This window comes from Lachnellula hyalina (assembly GCF_007821495.1).
Source record: "Lachnellula hyalina strain CBS 185.66 chromosome Unknown contig00029, whole genome shotgun sequence".
In the NCBI taxonomy this organism is placed as follows: Eukaryota; Fungi; Ascomycota; class Leotiomycetes; order Helotiales; family Lachnaceae; genus Lachnellula; species Lachnellula hyalina.
In genome coordinates, this window is record NW_022157143.1 from 113052 (window position 1) to 139635 (window position 26584).

At 47.9% G+C, this 26584-nt stretch overlaps 9 protein-coding genes across 9 annotated transcripts; 5 read left to right on the top strand and 4 right to left on the bottom strand.

The window, feature by feature from the left end:
* Positions 1-373: 373 nt before the first annotated feature.
* Positions 374-1549, bottom strand: LHYA1_G001932 (uncharacterized protein; the record flags this gene model as incomplete). Its single annotated transcript, XM_031146910.1, has 4 exons — positions 374-980; positions 1067-1085; positions 1239-1417; positions 1467-1549. The coding sequence occupies 4 exons, from the start codon at positions 1547-1549 to the stop codon at positions 374-376; spliced, it is 888 nt and encodes a 295-aa protein (XP_031007315.1).
* Positions 1550-2219: 670 nt separating this feature from the next.
* On the top strand, positions 2220-4691 carry plc1_1 (1-phosphatidylinositol 4,5-bisphosphate phosphodiesterase; the record flags this gene model as incomplete). The annotated part of the gene is made up of 3 exons (XM_031146911.1): positions 2220-2726; positions 2776-4166; positions 4526-4691. Coding segments are annotated over 3 exons (2064 nt in total), but the record flags the coding sequence as incomplete, so codon positions are not given.
* Positions 4692-7891: 3200 nt separating this feature from the next.
* On the top strand, positions 7892-8155 carry LHYA1_G001934 (uncharacterized protein; the record flags this gene model as incomplete). The annotated part of the gene is made up of 2 exons (XM_031146912.1): positions 7892-8002; positions 8060-8155. The coding sequence occupies 2 exons, from the start codon at positions 7892-7894 to the stop codon at positions 8153-8155; spliced, it is 207 nt and encodes a 68-aa protein (XP_031007321.1).
* Positions 8156-14061: 5906 nt separating this feature from the next.
* On the top strand, positions 14062-15257 carry atg3 (Autophagy-related protein; the record flags this gene model as incomplete). The annotated part of the gene is made up of 3 exons (XM_031146913.1): positions 14062-14594; positions 14654-15155; positions 15204-15257. 3 exons carry the CDS (start codon positions 14062-14064, stop codon positions 15255-15257), a joined length of 1089 nt encoding a protein of 362 aa, XP_031007320.1.
* A 718-nt stretch (positions 15258-15975) lies between these two features.
* Positions 15976-17155, top strand: PDB1 (Pyruvate dehydrogenase E1 component subunit beta, mitochondrial; the record flags this gene model as incomplete). The annotated part of the gene is made up of 2 exons (XM_031146914.1): positions 15976-16344; positions 16397-17155. 2 exons carry the CDS (start codon positions 15976-15978, stop codon positions 17153-17155), a joined length of 1128 nt encoding a protein of 375 aa, XP_031007319.1.
* Positions 17156-19624: 2469 nt separating this feature from the next.
* On the bottom strand, positions 19625-20259 carry GPATCH8 (G patch domain-containing protein; the record flags this gene model as incomplete). The annotated part of the gene is made up of 2 exons (XM_031146915.1): positions 19625-20188; positions 20251-20259. The coding sequence occupies 2 exons, from the start codon at positions 20257-20259 to the stop codon at positions 19625-19627; spliced, it is 573 nt and encodes a 190-aa protein (XP_031007318.1).
* A 215-nt stretch (positions 20260-20474) lies between these two features.
* LHYA1_G001938 (uncharacterized protein) lies at positions 20475-21439 on the top strand (the record flags this gene model as incomplete). Its single annotated transcript, XM_031146916.1, has 2 exons — positions 20475-20652; positions 20823-21439. 2 exons carry the CDS (start codon positions 20475-20477, stop codon positions 21437-21439), a joined length of 795 nt encoding a protein of 264 aa, XP_031007313.1.
* Positions 21440-22167: 728 nt separating this feature from the next.
* On the bottom strand, positions 22168-24058 carry ISN1 (IMP-specific 5'-nucleotidase; the record flags this gene model as incomplete). Its single annotated transcript, XM_031146917.1, has 7 exons — positions 22168-22637; positions 22962-23135; positions 23192-23247; positions 23299-23551; positions 23608-23766; positions 23928-23963; positions 24034-24058. The coding sequence occupies 7 exons, from the start codon at positions 24056-24058 to the stop codon at positions 22168-22170; spliced, it is 1173 nt and encodes a 390-aa protein (XP_031007312.1).
* Positions 24059-24452: 394 nt separating this feature from the next.
* On the bottom strand, positions 24453-26568 carry srb4 (Mediator of RNA polymerase II transcription subunit; the record flags this gene model as incomplete). The annotated part of the gene is made up of 3 exons (XM_031146918.1): positions 24453-25807; positions 25855-26240; positions 26285-26568. 3 exons carry the CDS (start codon positions 26566-26568, stop codon positions 24453-24455), a joined length of 2025 nt encoding a protein of 674 aa, XP_031007368.1.
* Positions 26569-26584: the final 16 nt, after the last annotated feature.

Consider the following 26584-nt stretch of genomic DNA (forward strand, 5'->3'; position numbering starts at 1 on the left):
AGATATCCACGTGACACTCCGTAAGTGGAGGGGTTACCTTAGTTCTTATATCTTTCTGGAGGCTTACTATTACAAGTTGTGGGTTATGCGAGAAATCTGGAGGAATGGGGAAAGGAGATAATTCCTAGTTAAACGGGAAATCGGGTAATGGACATATTTGCCCTTCCAAGCTCAATCGACTTGATATTCTGATATTCACGTTCTGTTTTTCCTGTGAGTCTCCAATGCCCTGAAGACAGCTTTCCATAATTATATAGGGCCAGTGACAAAGGCACGATATGATACTCCAGAGCGCAAGAAGAATCAACTATTCACTCCTCCAGCTCCCAAGCCGGCACAGACACAAACCGCTCAATTGGATCGAAAGCTCAGATTACTTCATCTCCATCCCTCCCTCCACAGCACCAGCATCTCCTACCGCAATTGCCAGCATCCTAGCACGCTCAGTCTTGCTCGGGTTCTTCCAAGAATGCCAACAAGCCCTCTGCACAACCACTTCCCCTACCTTTACCAAGCGCGTCTCGCCTCCATCAAGTGTCAACTCCAGCTCCCCTTCCAAGACTACAACATGGTCCAAACTCTTGGTGCGGTGCATAAATCCTGGTTCGCCAGTTGGGTTTGGTCCAAAGTCTAGGATGACGGACGAAACGGCTCCAGCAGGGGGGAAACCGCGCAGGGGGGGTTCAGCCGGCGCTGTTTGGTGGTATTTCAGATCGGTGTTTTCGGCGATAGAGAAGTTGGAAGGCGCGGAATAGACGTAGCTCAACTTGGCGGTTGGTCCCAGTGGTTGACTTGGAGGAGAAGCTACATCTTCGAAGGAAGATGTTCCACTCGAGGAGTTCTTGGTGACATGGTAGACCACAGGCGGGAATGAGGATGTGGATGAGGCCATGGTGAGTTTGTGATAGAGTTGAGGAGCTTTGAGATGGAAAGCGAGTTGGAAAGACCCAATAAAAGTAACGAGATAATGGAGTTTTATACTAGGACATCACTGAGCTTGGCGGTGTAACTGCTGTTCCGCCTTGAGCACATTCGGAATCCGGGCCCATTTTTAATTGCCGAAGACTATGAGAGTGTAAATATTGCTGAAAGATCGACGAAGTATCAGCAATAGACAACGCATGGGAATAATTTTTTTTTTTCTTTGATTCCATTATTGTGCTGTACGAGTCAAAGACTACCTATGTAACACATCTGGGTCCTTAAGTGCCAGTCCTATTCGCCAATGACATATGTACACCCTTGGGGTCCCATCCAAACCTCATGGATGCGGCTTGCATCGACATCAATCCTATCGCCAACACTGTACGTTTTCTTATCGGCATCCTTTTCTTTGGGATATGTTATGGTAAATTGCCCTTTGAGAATCAGATGCGTCGTGAGGCCACGATGAGAGTGAGGATTGTAATGGGCATTTCTGTGGCAACAGTGTCAGCCACCAGGCCTGCCTTGGATGCGGTACTTACGGTCCATCTGTCCAGGTAAATACATGAGGGAATCCCCAAGATCGTACTTCATTCTCGTACTCAAGCTGAGACTTGGCTGCCATGCTGGGTGCAGTTGTAAGGGAGATGGTAAAATTCAAAAGTATTCGGTGTACAGTACAGTACATGCCATGACTTCAAATGCCCCGCCGGCACAAGCTCGGGACACAACTCACTGTAGTGCCAAGACTCATTCATCTACACTTCAGTCAACAAAGAGAATACGTTTCTCTACCTCTGCTCCTTTCTTCTTCTTTAGAAGTCTCCTCAGAATGCCCGTACGATCATGGCTGACATCTGACATGATTGTCTACTGTAGCTGGAGAGGAGAGTCTAGGTACAGTACGTTTCACGTCGGCCGACTATTTTCAGCCCCCAAACACCGCTTGTCAGATCCCAGAAACAAGCTGAACGCTTCGCTCTATGTTTAGAATCAACCATCTAATCCTCGAGACTTTCCCCTTTTACCTTTCTTCATGAAGCTTTCTTCCGTCAAAGACTGCTTTTCTGTCCCCCTCATGAATCCTCCGGACTCGAATCATCTCGAAGGCAAGTACAAGGTCCAGCTGGTGATGGTGATGGTGACGGTGATAGCGAACCACGTCAGCAAAGGCTTCACAAGGCGAGGAATAGGAATCATAAGCAGTCGGACGTCAATGAACCACCTGTTTCTCTTTCTATCTTCTCTTCAACTAGACCGAGTGAGTGAGTGAATCACTAACGTCTAAAATCTAGTCATATAAGACAGCATCCGTGCGCGCAATGCCTCTCCTTGCTCCCTCTGGTAAACAGTTCAGCCTCCACAAGCTCGTGGCCATGTCAACAATGCTCTCCCCGACCCACAACGGTGCGCATTCACGGCCCCTAGTACAGGCCGGTGGAGGAAACGCCGCTTCTGATATTCCTCAACACCAGCTCTATCTTTCCCACGGGATACAGGAACATCTACGGCAGGTCTATGAGGCGCTCTGCAAACCCCAAGCACGCCTACCTAAAGAAAGGTTTGCAGAATGGCTTGCTGCCGTACAATTTCAGGCAATTCAACCTCTTGACAAAGACGAATACAAATTCGAGGAATTCTTGGAGACTGTCTACTACAACGGAGCATTTGAAGCTGTCAGTAAACCGCAGGAGAAGGACCTCAGCAGACCGATCAGCAATTACTACATTAGCAGCAGTCACAACACATATCTCATGGGAAACCAACTGTCTTCGAAAAGTTCTACAGAAGCATATAAAAATGTAAGCTGCCATGGCTTCCTGATCAAGACCCAAGCTTACACCTGGTTAGGTCCTCATTCGCGGATGTCGATGTATCGAGATTGATGTGCACAACGGAGTACCTGCCGATTCACCCCCGTCCGTATCCCCCTCCAAGTTCGAATCAAATCACAAACGTCACGCATCCGGAAGTACGCTGTCTAGTCGAGCTGCCGCAGCGCTGGAGAAAGCGGAGGAAAAGTACGATTCAACAAAGTCCAAGATCATGAGCAAAAGCAAGCATTTCGGGACGGATAAGGACCTTACTGAGACGGAAGAACGGGGCAGAACAGCAACGCGAGATACTTTGACCATTGAAAAACCCCTCGAAAGACCAGCATCCCTCCGATCTTTGAGAAATGGGGAGCCCCTTGTCCTACACGGCTGGACTCTGACTACGCCTGTGGGATTCAGAGCAGTGTGCCAATCGATCCGAGAAACTGCTTTCGAGAAGAGCCCCTTTCCAATAATTGTAAGCTTGGAGGTTCATGCGGATCTAGAGCAACAAGAGACTATGGTGGATATAATGAAAGAGGAGTGGAAGGGGCTATTGGTCGATGAGGCCCATGAAGCTTGTAATCCTGATGAGAGACTCCCAAAGCTGGAAGAACTCCTTAACAAGATTCTCATAAAAGTGAAGAAGGCTGCTGCCGACAAGCAGGATCCAGTCAGTGGTGCTACTCTCGTGCCCATTCCTTCACCGAATGATGGGGATTCAGGCTCAGAAGATGAGCGAAGCAGTGGCAAGAAAAAGGTCAAAATCTGCGAGGCCCTCAGCAATCTAGGAATATATACCCACAGCGAGCATTTCGTCAGCTTCGAGGCAAAGTCGGCCAAGCTTCCTCCACACGTCTTCTCCATTGGCGAAAGCCAGATCTTGGAACTCCATGAGAACAAGCAAGCGGAGATGTTTCTCCACAATCGGGATTTCTTCATGCGTGCATACCCAGCAGGATTCCGAATCGATTCTTCGAATCTCGATCCTTCCGTCTTCTGGCGGAAAGGTGTACAGATGGTTGCGTTGAACTGGCAGAAGTTGGATGAGGGCGTGATGCTCAACGAAGGAATGTTTACGGGCGAGCAAGGATGGGTGCTGAAGCCTCCGGGTTATCGCAGTGACCCCTCAGAACATATTGAGTTCAAGACATTAGATCTTAAGATCACGGTTTATGCGGGCCAACATATCCCCGTACCACCCGGACAGGCTGAACACGGATTTCATCCATACGTGAAATGCGAGCTGCACGTAGAAAAGCCAGCAGAGGGAGCAGGTGATTCTGGCGGCGACAGTCGAGGAAAAGAAGTGGAGTACAAGCAGAAAACTTCCTATTGCAAAGGCGATCATCCGGATTATGGAAAAGATGGTGTGGTGATGTCTTTTCCACAGATCACTTCAGTGGTGGAGCAATTAAGCTTCGTGAGGTACGTTACACCATGTTCTATTATCGCGTCCCCGTTGCCCCTTTTCTCTCACATGCCGTTTCATGGTCACACGGACAAGGGGCCTTGTGCAACTCCCACACCACACCGCTCTGAGACCCAAGGGCCCGGTTCAAGATAAACCCACTTTCCGAATACCCGTCCCGTTCAGTGATGTATGCGCTGTCGCGGTGGCCCGGTGCGCCGCGGGTGTTTGCTCTCTTCTCCTGATGATCCGGCTGGTCGAGCAAGTGCTGCTGTGGGACACATGCCATGACCATGACCGTATTCTCCTTTCTCTGCACAACCACATCTATCTTCAAAGTACCATGTACCTACGGCTGACCTCACCTGTTTTCCAGATTCAAGATCGAAGATGCCAAGTACGCAAAAGACGAATTGGCCGCGTGGGCTTGTATACGGCTTGATCGTCTGCAGCAAGGCTATCGATTTGTGAATCTGTTTGACGCGAAAGGACAGGCAACTTCGGGGCTTCTACTTATCAAAACCGAGAAGTCGTTGGCGTAGAAATAAACGATTGATGGATGGATGGATGACGGACTTGTCTGAAAAACGAATAATGAGGATACCCAACGTTACTCGGCGTTTTTTTCTTCTTTTTGGGGGCTGGGATGGTGCGAACAGATTGGCATGGAGTTACATTATAGACGGAAAGGGGAAGACGCTTGCTTGCTTTGATAGGTGCAACACCAATACCATCCTAAAAATGTATTTATTGATTTTTCATAGCAATGGGAAAGCAATGGGAAAGCAAGGCAAGAAGCAACCGCAATCTCAACCACTAACTTTTCATTCCATTTCATTTCCACGAGGATAAGTTTTCCAAGTATCAGAACTTGCCACCCCCCACTAACAAACACCACGTCAAGTGACATTTCCCCAGCCAAGTCACGTCTCACAGATCGGTCGTGGCTGCAGCCAGCCGCCGCCATGCGTCTTTTCTTCCGAGAATCTCGAGGACAGACATGTCCACGCCGGCCGGTATCGGGCGTCCCATGGATTACATTGCATCATGTATATATGTATTGATTGTGTATGTATGCAGACGGAAGAAGGAAGAATATGATATGCAGTATGAGTGCGAGGAGTTGTTGCTGTTGTGCTGCTTGGCACAATCAAATGTTGTATCTAAGGTATCTATGCAGCATTGGGATTGCAATGCGCCATATGTAATGCGTATAATACAGAAACAATCGTATGATTGAGAGATCATGGGGCCTTCTGTCAAGGGTCGGGGAAGGTTTCGACATGTAATGATAGGTACGATGCGATATATAGCAAGGACCTGGGTACTGTTACTGTAGGATTTTACTGTACACAATACAAAGTACTATCGGTGGACTGACTGGAGAGTAATTGTGTAACTTATAAGTGAAAACAAGGCAGGAATAGCGACTTGAGAAGCTCGGTTGTTGCAGAGATCGCGGGACGGATCTGCAACCCCTTTCCGAATCCCGAGCATATGGGTCGGCATATGCACCCATGGGAGGCAAAGACACCACTTGGATCACGGAAAAAAAGGCAGAAGGAAGAATAACACCAAATAATGCGCATATTTCTGCAAACAAATGGAAATTGGATGGTCCGCACACGAATGAACAGGCGCGTTGGCCGCTACGCCGCATTTTCCGCTCCCCGTGCCGCGGAGACTTTCCTTTTGTCGGGACCAATCTGGGGTTTGAAACTCAGCCAGGTGAAGAGCCTTGTGGGTTCCGTTACACAATCCGGGGATGCGGCTGACAGGAATAGATAGTAGTGGACACACAACTTTGGCCCCTTCGTCCTCGATTTAGACAAAACCGAGAAAAAGAGATCTGGATAGAGATCACTATCCGCATACTTATTTTCACGTGAACTGACTTGCTTGTAAAGAGTGCAAGATCCCGTATATGCCAGACGGGTAGGAGCATGGATATGACCGTCCTATCCTCGATTGTTAAACATGATGGCGAAGAGTGGCCTGATGTTTTCGAACTACCTGCGCGGAGAACAAGGCTTTTTTGGTTGAAAGGTCATGCCCCGGCAAATACCGCATAATTACTTCCTTTTGGAAAACGGTCTGGGGTCAGAATGTGACGGGTCAGTAAACATATCGCTTGGCTGGCCGACTCCTGAAATGCAAGCGCTCTGGAAACTGACTGACGATCTGACAATCCGATTTAGTTCGCAAGAGAAGTAGACTCAATGTTCCGATAGGGTAGAGAATATGTGGTAGTAGCAAGCACCTGTAGATTAACTGCTTAATGGACGCCAAGTCTAGTTGATCAGATCTCACTCCCCCCAGCTGTCAATTCCATAGGGTATCTGTCAGACTTCAAAGTGGAAGAGCTCTAAGTTCGTGTCTCTCCGGTCGTCTTCTCATGTTTCTGTCTACTCACTGCTGCGGCGCAATTTGAAGCCAAGAATAATGGCCGCGTGGCACTAGTGTATGCAATTTTACAGAGACAACGACAAGCTAGATAACAAGTTCCAAGCGCAGCATCGATGGCTTGAAATAGACGGCAGGTGATCCAGAGGTACATGGTCAAGACGTGAAAGTTCTTGGTACAGAGGGCCCAGACAATTGGGACTACGACTGTGCCTGCGCCGAGGACCATCGTCTCGATAGGAGAGGCGTACTCAGCGGCAAGACCAAACGAAAGAACCTAGAACTCGGTTATGAAAACATGCATTTAAATAAAAGTATATTTTGAATGGCTTCAAACAACGTGTGAGTCTTCGAATCAGTCTTGTGCTTACTATTCCTCGGTATCTCATGCCACTGGGCTCGTCAGCACCCCAAAGCCGCAGGAACCAGGCGATTGGAGATGACTGCTACTTCGGTGAATGCCAGAGGTCTGATTGAATAGAACTGAGGTACGCTTGTGGCGCAGATAAGATGCAATTCGTGATATGATCAGTTTCATGGGGCACAAGCTTGCAAGGGACGTACTTTTGAAGCGATCCTTCTTCGGGGTTGTGAGAGGGGTCAATACACCATGTAGTTTGTGACACGTCAAAGCATGAGCATTTTCGACTGACGATTGGCAATCTAAACCTCAGTAAAAAGACTCCAGTAGTGGTAACTTGTAAGAGAATTGTAGTATTGTCGAATCAGGCCGGCCTGTTCAACATGTGACGGTTGTCTGAGTCCGCGGCCGCGATCCCTGCCATCCGGAATTAATATCTTTAAATGTCTCCACTCACTCGCTCTTTGGCTTCTTGACTTTTGATGGCCACCACTATGCGTTAGTTTGTGTCAAAGAAGTCTTTCAGTAAAGGTAGGTTACATACCAAGAGACCACTCATCATGAAGTCTCTGACGCATATCGAGCATCATCCTTGAGCTTCGAATTATCTTAGCCCGGCCGACCAATAATTTCATTGCGTGGTTGCCTTTAGACGACATAAAGCAAGCATTTAATCAAAACTCATGGCCTTCGTCTGCAGAGATCCGCAAACAACACCACCTGAGCAATCTCTTTCCGCAACTGCAGGCGGTAGTCGGCAAGAGGTAGAGCTGGCAAGTCTCCCGGAACCATCGTCGAAAAGGTATAAAGACGTTGCTCCCCTCTCAATGTAGCAGAAGCCTCCTCTCCATCTCCTCCCATTCAATTCTCCAATATCAGAGAACTTTCTTCAGTCCAAGTCCAACTTAAACTATCAAGCTATTCACACCTACTTGAGTGTTCAACACAAGCGTCCAATTCAACATCCAATCCGCAAACATGGTCTGCACATCATCCGCATGCGGCGCTCAGAGTCAAGGAAAGGCTCCGAACACGGTAGCTCGCAATGGCACATTGCCAATCAATTACCCCGCCGTGAAAAGCACTCCGGTAAGACAACAGGAAGAATTACACAAAATTTGAATCTGAGAGCTGACAAATAAATAGATGACGGGAGTCAGGTGCCCCACCTGCGCTGCCAATGGGCAAGAGAGCTGGGTTATCCCCGGACGAGCATGCGGCTATTGCGGAACAGGCTGCTAGATGCAGGTAGTTGAGAGCTTTCTCCAGACCAAACGTTGGAAAGCTAATCGCAGACACAGGCAATTCAGGGTCAAAAGACCACATACGATGAATCCGTCTTTGTCAGAGCATAACCTTCATGAACGTCCTGCACGTTGGGTACTTGTTCGAATCTCATGAGATGTTACATGGTTGGAGACATTATTTCGACGGCAATTTGGCGTTTTGGTCGTATGGGGTTGTCATTTTGACGGCCTGGAAAAGCTGCTCAGTATACTTGGAGCTGTTAGCGATTTCTCAATGTAATCAAGAAAATTCAAACCTCACTGTTTTTGCTACCCATTTTCGCTCGCTAACAGATTATGCTGTGATGACCTTCGTGTCCCCAGATAGTTTGCATTTGAAGACGTGGCAAACACTCGATGAATCGACAATGATCGTGTAGACTTTCCGAGAAATGGAGAAAACGATGCGACGTTTTTGGCCCCAGAGTGGATCTGACTAAAGGCGAAAATTGATATAGTCTCGTACACGTCTCCAAATGATTCGAATTTGATGGTATGTTTTTCCAGCATGCGGATTTTTGGCGCAAAAAGGGAAAAAAGGAAAGAGGGAGGAAAGAGTCAACTTTGAACGAGACCCGCCGGGTTTTATATTCTGTCAAGCCACGCAGTGAGAAATAAGCCCTACTTTCTAGGAAAGTGTGTGTCTTAGCCAAGTCGCCTCGATGGATCAATAGTGAAGCATGTAAATTAGTTCTTAGCCGGTGAGTCTCTGCACAAGCCGAAAATATCCGAGAGGTGCGGTAGGACAAGGCTGATGCAACAGGAAGCTCAATCATATGGATCTGACAAGTCACACCAGAACTTTATTTGGAGCCATCAAACTTCGACTACTGGCTGGTAGTGTTGAAGCACCTGTGTCTCGAGTGTCTCGCCTGTCAAAGGAGGGGAAATAGAACTCAGGTACTGTACGTATCTGACATATCGCTTCATCTCGCAGAGAATGCCAAGATACTCTGTACCGATGGGGCTACTATTTGTGTCAGCTAGGTATCTTGAGAAGACAAAGCCACTACAGGTACATAATACATACAAGTCCATCGAAGATGAGGATTTATGCATCGATTTTCGATAACAAGTTGTTGGTTACAAAAGAAGCAGCGCAGCCACTCCCTTGATATGAACATACGGAGTATAGATATTCCGGAACCGCCAAACCTAAATGAGCCTCTTTGATATGCTTCGTAAACCTCCGTAGAGCATAATCACTTTCTGTGTTTTCACTTTATAGCATAAGTAGTGTATCAACTCATCTGCACCACAACCAAGGCAAGCGCTGAGCAGTCTTTGAATCAAACGTCTGAGTTTGCAAAGAATCATCTACCACCATGGCACAGGCAAATTTGTCTCCCCTTGCCTGTACTCCATGTCGGCGGTCAGTCGAAACCCACTGTCCTGATCTATAAGTATGAGTTACCTGATACAGATCCTAGTCGGAAGATAAAGTGGTACGCCACTTCTATTCGAGATGCCGGTACCAAACACTGACGAATCACGTGCAGCGACAAAATCATACCAGGCTGTATAGTTTGCTCGAAATCACTGGTTGAATGTGTGTATCCTGCTGGTCCTCTAAAGCCAGGGCCAAAGCTTGGTGCGTCCAGGTGTGAAACTGACTCTTGCAGAACGCTAAATTCAACCGCAGGAACTCCAAGTCGTTATAGGAAGCGAGCCCGGTCGGAATCTTTAGAAGATGACCCTCCTGTTTCGAGAGACCGAAGTCCATACCAGGACCGGCATGGGAATGGCTCCCGTAAAGGCGACGCCTCACGACCACTTCAAGGGCATCCATCGGCAATATATGAGATCTCTTCTATTTTACATCCCTCTCATGGCAATCGCCGCCAAGATGACCCCGATGATCACTCCAACCCAGCAATAGACCCAAATCAGAGCCTCTCTGGCAATCCAGCCGTTTTCTCAGAAGCATGTCACCTGCTTGGTGTTTCTGTTGATGTTGCTCATGAACTGTGAGCTCAAGTTTTTCTTTTAAAATCACCGAGTACGAGTCACTAATGTTGAACTAGTATTGATATTTATATGTTCAATTTCTGTGCCTTCTCATTATTCCACCAACCATCATTCGCTACAAAATTACAGCTCGTGCCATCGCCCCAAGCATTGGGCGCACTTCTGGGGTCGATGTTTATCTTTTCCGCACGATTCGCCAAGAAAATACACAGTTGTGGCAAGTCGTCACGTTTAGTCGTTGCATTGTCCACCCTTACGCCAACACACTTCGAATACATTGCAATAGAACTACAGGAGAAAGTCTTGAAAGCATGTGGAGACGAACCCCCTCCACTATTTTTACTCCAATCATTTATACTCACAACATTCCAACATCTTATCAGAGGTGTCCGGGGCATAGCGTGGCGTCACCTTGGAACGTGTCTTCGACTTGCCTACGAACTTGATTTGCATTGCATTGACGCCACCTTAGAGGACTCCGTATCAGGATATGATGCAGCTAAATCGATTGAAGTTGAGGAGCGACGACGTGCATGGTGGGCAATTTGGGAGATGGATACTTTTGCATCAATAATAAGACGCTCACCCACAGCAATCAACTGGCCCGACAATGAGACGTTCCTGCCGATCAAAGATGAACTTTGGTACAATGGTACAGAACAGATGAGTTGTTTCCTTGCTCCAAAGCCCATGAATCGCTGGAGAAACTTGCAGAAGAGTGGAAATGGAGGGTGCAAAGCCTGGTTTATCGTGGTCAACTCCCTGATGAGAGATGCACAGAACTTGTCCGATCCAAGAGGGCTATTTTCAGAGTCAAGGGCCTCGTCTAAATCTAACCTAATGGTATCTGAAGATCTTTCAGTCATATCTAATTCATTACGCTGCTTGACAATTGCTTTACCAAACGACCTGCAATATCACGGCGAGTACCTTACGTTTGGCTCGGGTGATACTGGGCTAGCTCGGCAATTGGATGGACAAAAGCATAGTACTTATCTTATGATACAACTTACCCATCTCATAATCGACCACTTTGAGGCTTTCCGGGCATGTCCGGGGAATTCTCGCATCAGCTTACACAGCAACCCTTCCAACCCGCGGCAGAATGGTTTACTTGTACTGTCAGAGCAGCAAAGACAAGCTCTGAATCGTTTCGTCTTAGCTGCAGATAAAGCGTTCACTATGGTCAGCCGATGTTCAGACGACCATGTACAAGCCGTCAATCCATTTCTTGCCAGTTCGATTTGGATCGCGGCAGCTGTTCAACTCGTCCAAAAGTACTTCGGACCCTCGAGTATAAATTTGGATCTCGTTGATTCCAAGTTTGAATTTCTGCGAATGAACTACAAGCAATACGTTGAATTCTGGGACACACCTTCTGTCCTCGAAGAAAGGCTGGACGCTTTGGAACGGCAATTTAAGAAGCTACACACACTTGACAGAGGCGGGTCTTCAGCCCTGGAAGAGAAATCAGCCCCCCACAGGCTTGATGATGTGTCTCGGAATTTATCGCAGGCCCACGCCATTAGCCAGCCCGTGCAGTCTATAGGCTCCCAGCCTTCGGAGTTGCCACCGTCTAGTCTACCTGCTTTTCAGCAATCATCCGAGCCAGACCCCGAGCCAAAACCCCTTACTGCCGACACTTTCCTGACCGGAGACCAATTCCCCACCCCACCTACACCTAATACGAGAACAACATTTGAGGAGAGTATCAATTTCCCTTACGATGATGGAAACCTTAACGATTTTGGCTTTGGGCTACAAGCAGGGGGCGAATTAGACTTTCCAAGTTTCCTCAACAGTCTTTTCTCCGGATCTTATGATCAAATATAGCGAAATGAATGCAGTGGTTGGTAGCTAGAAACGATCTCATGTTCAAAGACAGTATCTCACCGCGGGCTATCATTAATCGCACATTGCACATGCTCCCCACGGATTCCAAGCTCATCGGCACAATATTTCTTCTTCACCCATCCGCTCTATATCCCAGGCGCATCCATAGTAGTTGTATCTTCAACGGACCCTAGATCTAAGTCAACACAGTGACAACTCGGCGGAGAAACAGTCTGGTCTCTCCTAAAGGTGGCCTACTGGATGACTTCGCTTCGCAAGAAATATGCATGTAGGGTGGTATATGAAATGAAATAACACCATGACTGTCACATACGACCATAGCTTGGAAAAATTAGGGCATCCCGTCCGCTCTGCCATACTCAAGATCCAAAGCGGTAGATTAGTAGTTGGGTGGGTGACCACCAGCGAATACCTACTGTTGTATGTATTTCCTTTGTTTTTCTTCTTTTTTTTTTTGCGTGATAGAGCTTCTGTTCGGGCAAGTTTGGCTCGACTTGCGACATCCATGCTTGCGTAGGACTTCCTTTTGAGATACGTATGTTTGTCTTCTCGGGCTTAGAGCCGGCGCCTTCTGGTATTGATGACATGCACCTCTATGTGTAGACCAACACAGCTTTCATTCTCTATTGACCGAGAAACATCGAACTCGTCAGATACTACAGGCAGCTTTACATCTTCCCGTGAATGAACGGTATCTATATGCATCCGCCTGTTCCACCAAGGGTCATCATGAGAATTCCCTAGGCATTGGAGTGGCCCTTGGTCCAAGAGACCACTTTCGTTCAACTTCAGCATATATATAGGCTTGAAAACATAACTGTGCCGATTCAAACTCTCACTTTCGAAGCCCTTCCTGGTAAGCTCCCTGCGAAAGTCCTGCCATGTTTCCTTGTTGTCCCGGGCGTGTGTTGATAGAGATAGCAACGACAACTTCGAGTCGCCTCGATCGGTCTCTCTGGAGTGAGCTGCTATGCTGTAAATTTCTCTCCGCATATCCTCAAATTGGCCGATAATTTCATGAAAAGCACCGTCCAGCTAAGTTTTAATCCGGCCTGCAGTTTTCAGCTGCACTATACGAGAAGCATATAGATCGTTGAAATGTGAGTAATCAGCTTCTCCTGATATTATCTAAATATTCTATCTTCGATCCGAATTTTAGGCGCTGACAGATCTTCGTTGCGCTTCCAGCCTTACGGTTAACACCTGGAGGTTCGTATTTTGCCAGGATATATCCAAGCTTCCCAGAAACATATTTGCAACTATTCGCGGTCGCAAGCAGCTCGTCCTTCGTGGAAGTGTCTTGCTTGAACACATTTGATTCTGTTTTTTGAGGTTCCGTCGGAAGAGCTCGGAGGACGATATGAAGATTTCGGACTACTCGTGATACTTCGATGTACTCTAGCCCGGCATTTTGGCAATTTCGGAAGGTTTTATGGGCAGGGAAAAGAAGACGAAAGAGAGGTGATGAAGTAGCTAGGCTGAGATCAGCCTTCCAGAACGCCCTCATGCATGCAACCGCAAAACGAGTAGGTAATCACACAAAGGCGTTAGAAGTCATCTTTATTATATAGACCTTGAACTCTACAAGAGCATTCCTTCCTCGACTACGAACATCTGAGAGAGTGAAATCGCCAAGTTATATGCATCTTTAAATCTCCGATGGTGCGAAAGGGAGCATATCCAGGAACAGCTCACCTGTATCAATTATTCACAAAGTCTATTCTTCATGCTTCGAATAAAGACATAAATGACTCATCAAAAGCTGAAACATTTCTTCATTTCAAGTTGAGGTAGTCACTTGTAACTTCCTCGTGATTCACAGATCTGACCAATCACGTCTCGAGGAGGGGTATGATTCGAGGCTGAAGCCATCCGCAGCTCGTCATCCTTTGTTCTGTCCGATATTCGAACCAACCTCCATACAACAAACACCCTACTTCCCCCTATAAATTCTCTACAAACTGCATCTACCACAAGTCTACGAGTCCTTGGCATTACATCTCGGCATCGTACGCGGTACCAAAATCTACCCCACCAACGATGAACTTCCTCCATAGCACCCTCGACAGAGTCCGGGAGTGGGCACCCGTCTCGCACACCTCCACCTTCCGTCAAAATGGTCAGATTACCCCCGAAGAGTTCGTAGCCGCCGGCGACTATCTAGTCTACAAGTTCCCAACGTGGTCGTGGGCAGACGCCTCTCCGGAAAGCAAGCGCGTGGGCTACTTGCCTCCAGGCAAGCAGTTCCTAGTGACTCGAGGCGTGCCATGTCATCGCAGACTTGACGATAACTTCGCGGGGGATGCCGGACAGGAGGAGACGATGGTGGGTGATGGAGAAGACTTTAAGCTTGCCGGGGGGCCGCATTCGCCTGGGGATGATGAGGATGGATGGCTGAGAACTGGGGGTTTGGGGGCGAGCCAGGAGGCAAGGGCGAGGGATGTGAGGACTGTGGACGAGAGTGGAAATATGGGAGAGAGGGAAGAAGACGAGGATGAGATTCCAGACATGGAGGACGAGGATGATGATGATGAGGCTATTATTCGAGATCCTAAGGGCGATGGAGCTGATGCGTAAGTCCTCCAGGCCGTTCCACCTTGAAGTATTCGTACTAATATGATCTTGATGATAGATCTCGACGTACATACACTCTATACATTGCCTACACTCCTTATTATCGCACTCCACGCCTCTACCTCTCCGGATACCTCGCAAACTCACAACCTCTTACCCCGCAACTCATGATGGAAGATATCGTCGGTGACTACAAAGATAAGACAGTTACCCTTGAAGACTTCCCCTACTTCAGCAACAACATCAAGATGGCATCTGTACACCCATGTAAACACGCCAGCGTTATGAAGACCCTCCTCGATCGTGCAGACGCCGCTCTCAAGATTCGTCGAGAGAAGATGCGCCAAGGAAAGATTGCACCAGGCGCCAAAGATGCTGGTATGGAAGGACTGGTCGATGACTTCAGCAAAACTGGTCTAAGCGGTGACAAAGCTCTTGTAGATGGTATGAAAGCTGGTGGAAATGGCAATGATGAATGGGAAGTCCTACAGCATGATCAGGAGGTCACGGATGAGGAGGTTGCTATTCGAGTGGATCAATATCTGGTCGTGTTCTTGAAGGTAAGCTTCAATCATTCTCTTTAAAAGGTATTATGCTAATCAATACAGTTCATGGCAAGCGTCACACCAGGGATCGAACATGATTTTACTATGGGTGTCTAAGCGGTATTCTGTGTCTCTGTTTTGGGAGGTATTTTGAAGCGACAGAGTGGATCTGGATTCGATTATTTGGGAGCCCGGGGAAGGCTTTGGCGTTTAGGATAGGATCGGGCAGCAAAGAATGACAGCAGTGCACAGTACATACCACTCCATAGAACGCATGACGAATACCAACAAGTACCACTATTCCCACGGTCCTTGAGTTATACTTTGTAAATATGAGTCTACCTAGTACTCGAGATTGAGATTGCAGAATCTGACAAGCTGTAAGTTCCATCAAGTAAGATGATGAAGTGTATAAAAAAGACAATGTTCATTCTTCGTCTCATTCAGGGATAGGGACCCCGTGAATCCCGATTTATCCGCGTCCCGACTATTAATTAATTAACTTTGAAGACGTTGAAAGCTCAAAGTCTGAAAAACGACAAGATTAAGCCCGTGTGAAGCTGTATCTCACATCTTCAAGGGTTTTCAATGATATCAAGAATTTCAAGAATGCAAAAGAGTGAAGATATACAAGTGTTTGATGACGGAACTGATAGGAATGATCCCGACACTATGGCTAAAACCGGACTAGTGGATTCCTGACTTTTGTTGGAAATTGATAGCTTCCCAACCCAACTGAACGCCGGCTGAAGAAATCTTGACACCTGCATTCTCAACTCAACCCACCTAAATCCATCCTATCTCCTTCTCCTCCTAGCTGCGGCTTCCTACCAAGATGTCCCGACTCTTGCGCCCAGCTTCCAGAATTGTGTCTGCAGCATCAGTGCGACCTGTAGCCCGCAGCGCCTTCCAGAGCTTTCCCCGAATTCCGGCGATTGTCCAAAGCAGAGGATATGCGAAGGAGAGCGGCGTAAAGGAATACACAGTCAGGGAAGCTTTGAATGAAGCTCTTGCGGAGGAATTGGAGTTGAACCCCAAGGTCTTCGTCCTGGGTGAAGAGGTTGCTCAGTACAATGGCGCATACAAAGTTACCAAGGGACTGTTGGACCGATTTGGTGAGAAGAGAGTTATTGACAGTCCTATCACCGAGTCTGGATTCTGTGGTCTTACAGTTGGAGCCGCATTGGCTGGTTTACATCCTGTCGTAAGTCCTATTGTTCCCGGCGCGATAAGCAGTGGCTAAGAAATGACTACAGTGCGAGTTCATGACCTTCAACTTCGCCATGCAAGCCATTGACCAGATTATCAACTCGGCAGCAAAGACACATTACATGTCTGGTGGTATCCAACCCTGTAACATCACTTTCCGCGGCCCCAACGGTTTCGCGTCCGGTGTCGCAGCACAACATTCACAAGATTACTCAGCCTGGTACGGAAGCATACCCGGTCTCAAGGTCGTCTCTCCCTGGAGCGCAGAAGACGCCAAAGGATTACTGAAGGCCGCCATCAGAGACCCTAACCCCGTCTGTGTCCTCGAGAATGAGTTGTTATACGGCCAATCCTTCCCTATGAGCGAAGCCGCACAAAGAGACGACTTCGTCATCCCGTTCGGCAAAGCAAAAATCGAGCGTGCAGGAAAGGACCTTACCATCGTCACTCAGTCTCGCTGCGTCGGCCAATCCCTCATCGCTGCCGAGGCCTTAAAGAAGAAATATGGCGTCGAGGTTGAAGTTATTAACCTCCGCTCCATCAAACCCCTCGATATCGAGTCAATCGTCAAATCTGTAAAGAAAACCCACCGTATTATGGCCGTCGAGTCCGGTTTCCCGGCCTTCGGTGTCGGCGCTGAGATCCTCGCCCTGACTATGGAATACGCCTTCGATTACCTTGATGCGCCCGGTGTGAGAGTTACGGGTGCTGAGGTGCCTACACCGTATGCGGCTAAGTTGGAGGATATGGCCTTCCCTAATGAGTCGGTGATTGAGAACTACGCCAAGAAGCTGTTACGGTTGTAGATGGCTGGTGGATAATTGGATGGCATAGGGGGTGGTATTCAAGATGTGTATTTCTAGAGCGCCTTCATGTGACATAGTTAAAGGATACCTCTCGATACCTTCCTGCTTTACCTGTGTACCACCAAGTTGCTTCTATCACAAATCCTAGACTTCTTTTCAACAAAATGCTTTATATCGGTTTTAATTTCGGCATAATAGCAAGATAACAAACGCAAAATGAGGCTAAATCAAGGGTCCAATTTAGGTGCAAATCCTACACATTCAGGCTAATTCTATTGGTCTCGGCGAATCTTCCAATCCACTTCATCCGGTCCTTCTCCGTCGTACTCTCGTACTCTGTATACTTTTCCAAAAGCATACGAAGCATCAACTGGTTGCAAGCTTGATCGTTGGGACTTGAATAGTACGGTACAGTCTCTGAACTTCACTTGAAAGCCGCTCAGAAGTAGACTACTATCTATGTTATGTTATGTGCAGGTTCAAGGATAATACTGTATTCAAATCAGCCACTGCACTGCTCACCGCTTTCCCCTTTGGGAATGCCAGCGTTTTTGTTGCATATCGCAAAAGAGGGCACTTTGCACTTTGGAGGGTCACTTTCGGGGGTCGTTTTGGGGTTTTGGCAGTAGATTAGGCGGGCTACCCAGAATACCGATCTTTAATTACAGCAAAACCTTTCTTTCCAGCTGCCTTGCCTTACCATGCCACATCAATCAATGTTCCCCGAATCAACAGTAACATGTAAATTCCCATTTCCATAAGCAAAAGAATCCCCTGTTGATATTTATATGTTAGCAACGTGGTGGAGCCCAATACGTTTTTGGTGAGGCGATGCATGAGGTGAGGGAGCAGCAAGCTTACCGGCTAAAGCAGTCTGGCTACGAGCACCTCTGCAACTCACATAGATATCTGCTACGCTGTACGCCACATCGGTACTTCACTCAGCAAGGAAAGATTAGCGCTCACTTGCTCTATCGCTGGAAAGGAATTCTGCTCAGAATGGAAAGCTTATATACATAACTTACCAGTAGGAACCCCACACTCCACCAGGGCCAAAGTTAGTCCCCACAACCAACGCCGACCCTGCTCTCACAAAATTCGAAATGCTCCCCGTATTTCCACTGCCGCCGCAGAAACGGGGTCCCAATGCATAGAGATAGTTGAAGCAGGCTACGACATCGTTGTTGTTAGCCAGGTCTACGGGTTGGCATAGGGTCCCGGTGTTGAGGGTATGCAGGGAATGAAAACGGTTTATGTGTGTTTCTAAAGTGGAGGTGCTGAAGAGAGCGGCGTTGGTGAGGTTGAGTGACGCCAGTGTGGGCATTCCTGGGCCGGGCACAATGGATGGGTATGTTTGTGTGTTATTTGTAGGTGCTGCGGCGCCTAGCATGATGCAGACATTGAAGAGGATGATGAAGAGGAGGCTTAATTTGAACATTTTCTTGTTGGGTGGACACTTGGGCATAAGAAGCTGAGTAGATTGAAAAGAGGGAACTCAAGCGCTTGGGAATGGGTGAGAGATATTATTTTATAGATGGTGAGCATTCAAGGGCTCATGATATTTCTAGAAAGTAAGAAACGCGATCAGCCGCATTCTTGAACTTGTGTACACTCTACTTGTGCGATGTAAATTCAATAACGACACATGATATACTCTTGTCACCTTGTACTTATACAATGTGTACACAAAGAAGGGGTATGGGCCAAGTACTGTACAAATATAAAAGGCTGGCATCAGACACCAAGACAACATTTGCACAAATCCAAATAGATATAGCTTATGTTCCAATTACAAATTGCGAAGGGCCACCACATAAGCAAAAGGAGGTTTCGCACTCAAAGGTCGTTGAAATTCAATATAGTCTTGTACACTTGTGTGTATCCAGCTCGAGACCTGCTTTGGAGGGAAGCGGGCCGAGCGAGGTAGAAGACATGGTTGGGAGGTTTGAAACAAAAACGAGACGGGAGAGGGAAAGGAGAGTTAAGACATACGATGAAGTAAAAGACTAGCAACGATACAGTGATACACGATGTCTGAATTTGGATCTGGGCTCGAAACTTCTTCGTATCGATGTCTTGATACCACATACCTAAAGGCTCGAGGTAGTAACAACCGTGAAATGATCACTTGCTAGATGCAAACCATCCAATATTCCACCGAGGCTCTATCTTGCCCGTCGTAGCTTCGGGGCCCATTCAAATCTTTTCATAGTTAGTCCCTCTGCACCGCAGCAGAACTCATAACCCAGCAACGAAGCCCATGTTCAGTGCGCTGGACAGTGGTGGCTTTCCTAGCGGCCTTTTCTTGGGTATGGCGAAGGATGGTGCTGTGGTGGCTGTCTTGGTCGACTTTTCGTTATGTTTGGTGAAGAGTTTTCATTCCAGGTATCTTTGGAAGTCATGATATAGGGCCGGGCCTATGTCGTGGTATCGTCCGACGCATTGAATATGCCAGTTCCCGCGTATGTCTCAATCCGTAGGAAACCTCGGATCATACATCTCATAATCCTCATCTGTATCACTCTCTCCGCCCTGCAAACCTTCAATCCTCCCTTCATCCACACTACTCCTCCTCTCCTCACTCTTCACCACAGCAGGCTCTGACTCAACCCCATCCGAAGCTGGTGCAAAAGCACTCTTGAAGCCCGCCTTCTTAAACCCACCTTTCTTGAACCCATTACCACTTCCACTCCCAACTTTCTCTCCTCCCTCCACTCCCCCTTCTCCTCCAAGTTTGATACTGATAAGCCCCATCCCTTTATCAGCTTTCGCTTCCGCCTTTCGCGCTTTTGATGATGCGAGTGGATCGCGTGTAAGTTGGCGCATGTCTTTCAAGCGCTGTTTGTGTGAGTGGTCGTAGGAGGAAAGGTGCGCTTCATATTCGTTCATACGGGCATAGCCTTTGCTGCATAGTTCGCCTGTCTCTTTAATCAGCATGAGCCAATTGGAAATACGGCGGGAAGAAGTACAGTAAAAGGACTTGACTGCTTGTTTTGCGCTGTCGGTTTTTGGCGCTGGGTTTGTGAATCCGCGCTTTGGGGAGGCTGGTCAGCTGCTATGTTGTATTCGGTTTCTATGTAGTGGAATGGACTTACGGGAGGCATATTGAAGATTTATGTCCCTTCTCTTTTGGTGTCAAGTTCTGTACCATGTCAAACTCAAAGTTGATGTCAAGTCTGCGGTTGTGAAGGAGACGTAAAAAACAAGGTGTGGTCAATGCGCAAATAAGCTTAAATTTCAAAGATGGACGAACCAAACATCTTCATTTCGATGGTCATCCAATCTTTTATTTGTTTTGAAGTAATACCTCGATATTGAGATGGAAGAGCGACGAGAATCCACAGCCTCGGAAGAGGCTTTTTTTCTTCAACAACTAGAACCATCACCAATCGAATCGCCTTCCTCAGATGCAGGACCTGAGAAGCAACTACCCGATCTGCCTTCTCCTCCACACTCTTTAGGACTGAGCGGAAGTGGGCATGGCGTTGCATATTACCGTACTCTTCCCTACTCTTCAGAATCTTTGAGAAATAGACTGTTAACGAAAACTCCCGAGCAGTAATAAGAGCCCAAAAATACTCTTCCTATATCTTCACCATCTACACAGCCTTCCACCTAACAAACACCTCCATAATCCCCCTCATAACACGCTCTCTCCCAGCCTCAGAACCCTACCTCCTCCTCACACGGCCCTACTACCAATCCTTCCCCCTCGAACCCCTCCTCATCACGCTCCCCATCACAACGCACATTCTCTCCGGCCTCGCGTTACGAATCCACCGTCGAAATGGGAATCTAAAGCGATACGGCGCTGCGAATCTGTCGATCAGTTCACGCTTATCAAAGAGGTTGAAGGTCTGGCCGGCTGTGAGTTGGACTAGTGCAAGTGGGTATATACTCGCGCCGCTGGTACTGACGCATGCGTTTGTGAACCGTATATTACCGTGGGTGTATGAGGGCGGTTCAAGTGGCGTGGGATTGGGGTATGTCGCGCATGGCTTTGCACGGCATCCGGCTATTGCTTGGACGGGGTATGTGGCGCTTGTAGCTACGGCATCAGGTCACTTTGTTTGGGGCGCGGCAAGGTGGAATGGGTGGGTTGAAGCGGGGAATGGGGAGAAGGCCAAGAGGAGATGGTGGGTTATCAATGGGGTTGCTATTGCGCTTGCGGGGCTGTGGATGGCTGGCGGGTTAGGAGTTGTGGGAACGGGGGGTTTGAGTGAGGGGTGGATTGGGAAGGGGTATGATGTGCTGTATTCGAAGGTTCCTTTGGTGAAGCTGTAGAAGTACGGGTGTGGATTTGTGCATTATCAAGATACTCGGATGAAGAAGCATGGCATGGCGTTGAATGGATACATTGGTGCATGATAGACAGAGATAGATTTGGGAACGAATAGACATGGATACAAATGTCACTTGGTACGTTGATCACTCATTGTCAAGAAAGTTGCGTTAACTTGCGTGTACTACAACTACTTCTTAACTAGCTACAAATATGGACCCGAAATCCAGAAATTCCAAAGAAGTGATTTAGCTCATTCTTCTGCTCTATCTCAAGCCCTGATTCTGAGCACTGTGACGATTCTGCGTCTGAAGCGACGCCCAACATCTTTCAAACTTTTCGGATTCTGGAATTACTTCCTCTGGTGATGAGGCCAGCAAGTACACACATTGGACTTCAGAGCTCATAGAAACCATCCAAGTGGAACGCTCCTAGCTTACTTCTAGTCTATGTGTATAACATTGTAAGTCGCGCTTATCTTTTCCCCTTAGCTCTTCATTAGCTTCAGTTTTATCGCTTACCTAGTTGTTGCAGCCGAGCCAAAAGGTGTAGGATCGAATGTGAAACCCCCCTGGAAAGAAGTAATTAGACAAAACAAGAAAGACTTCGCTTCAATGCCGTGGCAGGATGCCTTATCTCCAGTTTTGGCATCAACAAAAAAACTGCCTGTTGTTCGAGACGCATGCAAAATGCCCTATTCCGGATGGAAGTGATAATCATCACCCTTACTCTACACGCCATCTACCTCCCTCCCCTCAATCAACCCCCTCAACTCGTCTAACAATTCAACCGTCTCCCCAGGACTCGCAATCCAAGCCGTTGTCCCCACCACGCGGGCCTTGAAATCATTGCTCCCCGCACTCAAAAATTGATCCCCAACATGTAGCGTCCTCTCGCCCCCAATTCTCCCCCCCTTAACCCCACCAAAATACTCCTGGCAAACCAGCACTCCCCAACTTTTATCGCCAATGTCGACAAAAACATCATTCCCACCATTAAAGGCACAAAACGGCAACATCCGCCCTACTGCACTCATCTCCAGTTTTTTCTGCACAACCAACACCGTTTCCTCTAATGATTCTCGCGCGAATTTATGGCCTGGTATAGAAGGGATGATGCCTACGGCTCGCTCTTTGCGGAGAATAGTGGCGGGGAGGGAGAGGTTGGCTACGCATTCTCGGAGGGAGGATTCGGCAAGGTCTAGGAGATCGGTTATGGTGGGTTGTGTCCAGGTCGACATACTAGGTAGGATCCCTGCGAGGAGGGGAAGTTAGCTTGAATTCTAATCTGGAGGAGCGCAGCAATGTCTCTGCAGCTGCGAGAAATTCTAAGAGGATCTTATCTGGAAGCATGACTGCAAACTCTCTAGACATGCTGAATGGGAAATAAATAGGATCCACGTTGTTCTTACAGCTACGCCGGGGAAGGTGGGAGAGGAGGAAGGGAGAGGCTTCTGAGTAGGTAAATAGGAAGTTTGATTCGCCACCTATGGGATAGTCAGCTGGATGATATCAAGAAAAGTACCATTGACAGGAGTATACTGACCCATTATTATGAGATTTTGCTTCTGAGCAGGCGAAAGTATCGTAGACGCCTTCACAGCGTCGAGCAGCCCATGTAGTCGCCCATAGTATTTCTCGGCCTCTGTATAGCCAGCCGCAGTCACGATTCCAATCTTCGTATCCTTACTCATCAAATCTATTCATTTCATATTAGAAAGAGTAAGTCTGCTCATCTAGTCACGTGAAACCCACATAGGATCCTCTCAATGACAGGGTTACTAGATTCCAGGCTCTGGCCATCATCGTATCTAACTCTATTAATATAGATTTCATCAAAAGGAAAGAATTGATGGTCTTACAAAGTAACATCACCATCAAATGTAGCCAAATCCACCGGCCCCGCAGCCGTAACACCCATCAACTGCGCGGTGTTGAGAATCAACCTCACATCATTAAAACTAGGCGGAACAAAACGCCTCGACGAGATGAACCGCTTCTTGTCCTGATAGATAAAGGCATCGGCCAATGGCAATCTCGTAAAGAAGGTTCCTATACTCGGGACTAGTAGCTTAAGCTTTGATTGTCCGTGCAGGTTAACTTCTTGGTGGGCGACTGAAAAAGGTTAGCCCGATGATAACGTTCCTGAGAAGTCGAGACATTGTACTCACTATGATCGTCAATCATCACTTCTACATCCCTCATGATTTCCCAGTATCGTCTATGTGCTTCAGCGGCCATCATCTTGACGCTATTGGTCCGTGTCTCAAAAACGCCTGTAGGCTGAGAGTGGAGGACGAATGGGACGGCGAGGAGGCCTTTGACCCATTCTGTTTTACGTTAGCATCTCTCTATAATATGAGAAAATGCAGGTTGACATGGGATGAAATGAGTAGGGAGAGCCGTGGGGGTGGGGCAAGGCACGGCAGGGAATTGGGCAGGGACGAGATAAGAGAAGTGAGGCCTAGTAGAATGGGACGAGAGGAAGTACCTATAAACTGATCCCGTCGATGGGTTTTCAGTGCGTCTATAACTGGCTGTTAGCATTGCACCTCAGACCATCGAGAGACTGGGGATAGTAGCTAGGCCCGGCTTACATTCGACGCGGTAGCGAGTAGTCATGCTGAATGTCTTTTTTCTCACGAACAGTCTAATGAAAGTCTCTGATCTTGGGATCTTATGCAAAAGGCGACGGTTTGCTAAGTTGTTTGAGCATGCGATGAAATTGTGTAGTTTGGAGCAGACATGGCTTGGCTTGACGAGACGAGGTTGGTTGGTGTTGGGTCCCAAGTTTGGCAAGCGAGATCGACTAGTGAGGGTTGCCCCTTTTCACCTACCTCTTAAAATCCTCTAGTTTGACAAACTCTCACTTAATATCGCTGATTTTAAGCCCAAACAAGTTTTCATCCGGAGTGCATCAGACACAGCAATCATCAAAAATGGGCTACGATAGTACAAAAAGATGCTTTTGATTCATAATCTGCCCACAATGTTCCATCGAGCAGGAAGAGATCCTTTAATTGCCCTTGAAAGCCTGCACCCTGCCACTTTTCTGCCTCAACCTCGCCCCATCAGCCTCTTCTCTCCCCGCATCCGTGACTACCCCCTCCAGCCCTTTCATAACCTGCCCTTCGCCGTCATCCCAACCGGCTACATGCTTCCACTCATAGATTCCTTGCTCCCCTCTCTTCTCTCCAAACTCATTCGCTTCCCTATATTTCATCGTATTCTCGCTCCCCACACTCCAACTATCATGCCGCATCCATTCCCACGCCACACTAAGGCTACAATTCCCCTTCACCCCCTTCGTCCCAGTCTTCATGCGCGAGACATTGAAGACGAGCTGTTTGGCTCGGCCTCCTTGGAAAAGCTTCCGCAAAACGTTGGGCTGCGCTGTGCGTATCCAGCTGGAGTCATCGACATCAGGAGATATGAAGAGCGATGCGAGAGCGCAGGATGTAGCGAAGAAAACGTAATCTTCTACGCCTTTCACGTCGGCTATTGCTGGAGGGGCGACGCACGTAGCATTGAGCTCTGACTCTTGGTTAAGGGAGAGACCGAATGATGTGCCCGCGACTGGGAATTGTGAGGTGCGGGAGGTTATGGTGAGGGTTGTGTCTGGTGTTAGTTTTAGAGTCGCTATGGATTCTAAACGTTCAGTTAGGGAGGAAATGGTGCGTTCTGCGAGAGAGAAGTTTGCGAATGGCGGTGGTTGGGAGGGCGAGTGGATTATGGTATACGATGGTGTTGGGGTTAACGATGCAGATTTCAGCATCGCGCAGAGAGGGGCGAGGAGATTGTGGAGGGATGTAATTGTTTGTTGGTGGCGGTGCCGTGTAATCAAGGAACGTAACAAGTTGTAGGGTGGGTTTGGGCGCTTTGCGGCCGAGATTGGGGCTGGGATTTGTGTCCTTCGACGATGGTTTTGCCTGTGGGAGTAAGCTAATAGGAGGTTGAGGGCTATAGCAATCCCTTCTGCAGTAGAGTCATCAGGGCCGGGTGGTGAAGGAGCCGAGTCGCCCAAAATGACCGGATCAAGCAATATAGTTCTCTCAGAGTCAAGAGGAAACGTGAGAGGGTCCCCTTTATACCTCACATTAAACGCGCCAAGTGTTCTTGATTCGCGGCTGAGCTCTTGCCAAAGCTCGGTAGAGAAGATGGTATTTCGTGCTTGGAGTATTAGAGATTCTATAGGACCGTCTTCGGGCACAGGTCTTGGAATTGTTGATGATCCAGTGTTTATGCCGTTTACTTGGACACGAACCCGCACACATTGTGGCTCGGTGCTCGTTACTCCTTGATCTAGGGATATTGACCCATCTGCGTTTCTCCGTAGAGCTGCTAGACTTTGGTTCCTGAAGGCTGGTGCCGCTGTTTTTGTTAGCATTCAGTATATTCTAGGAAAGGGTACTACAAACCCTCTAAAAACCCAAATCTCACTCCCAAAGTTTGCTTCTCATTTGGCAATCGGCACACAGCCCATCCATTTTCACTGACAGCAAGAACTTGCTCCCAGTACTTTGTCTCCGTCTCCATTTCTTTTTCTAGCCTCGTGGCCGATTCGAGAATGGTATCCACTGTCTTATTGAGGTTCTGTATCTTCCACCCTTTGGCAACATGCCTGTTGTTCTCCTTCTGGGTATCCGTAATTCGGGAAGCTTGTATCTTATCCGCCCCCAGTGTGCCTGTTCCCACCATCTCCCTTAGCTGGGGCGTCATGGACAAGCCAGCTTGAACCGGGGTATCTTTCGAAAGCAGGAGGGAGACGAAGTCTAAAGCGAATGCCGCGCCATGATGAGCAGCCCTGCATTGTTAGCAGATGCATGTTATGCGCCGTGATAAACCTACTCGAGCTGGACCAGCATTTCATCTCTAGCTGTCATAAGCTCCTTCATCCGGTCAGGCTCCTCATCCACCTCTTCCTCCTCACTCGAGCGATCTTCTTCGCCATTGCTACTCTCTGCCTCTGCTTCGGCAATTTCCTGGTGTAAACTTTCCTCGCTGATATCTCGGAAGCCCCCTCGTTCGAAGTTGATGCGCTGAATGAGGTTTGGTAGGGAAGTGGAGTCGTTGCTATTGGAAGAGGGCCATGATTTTAGAGATATAGGGAATTCGTTCGGTATGGAAGCCATAGCTATTATTCGAGAC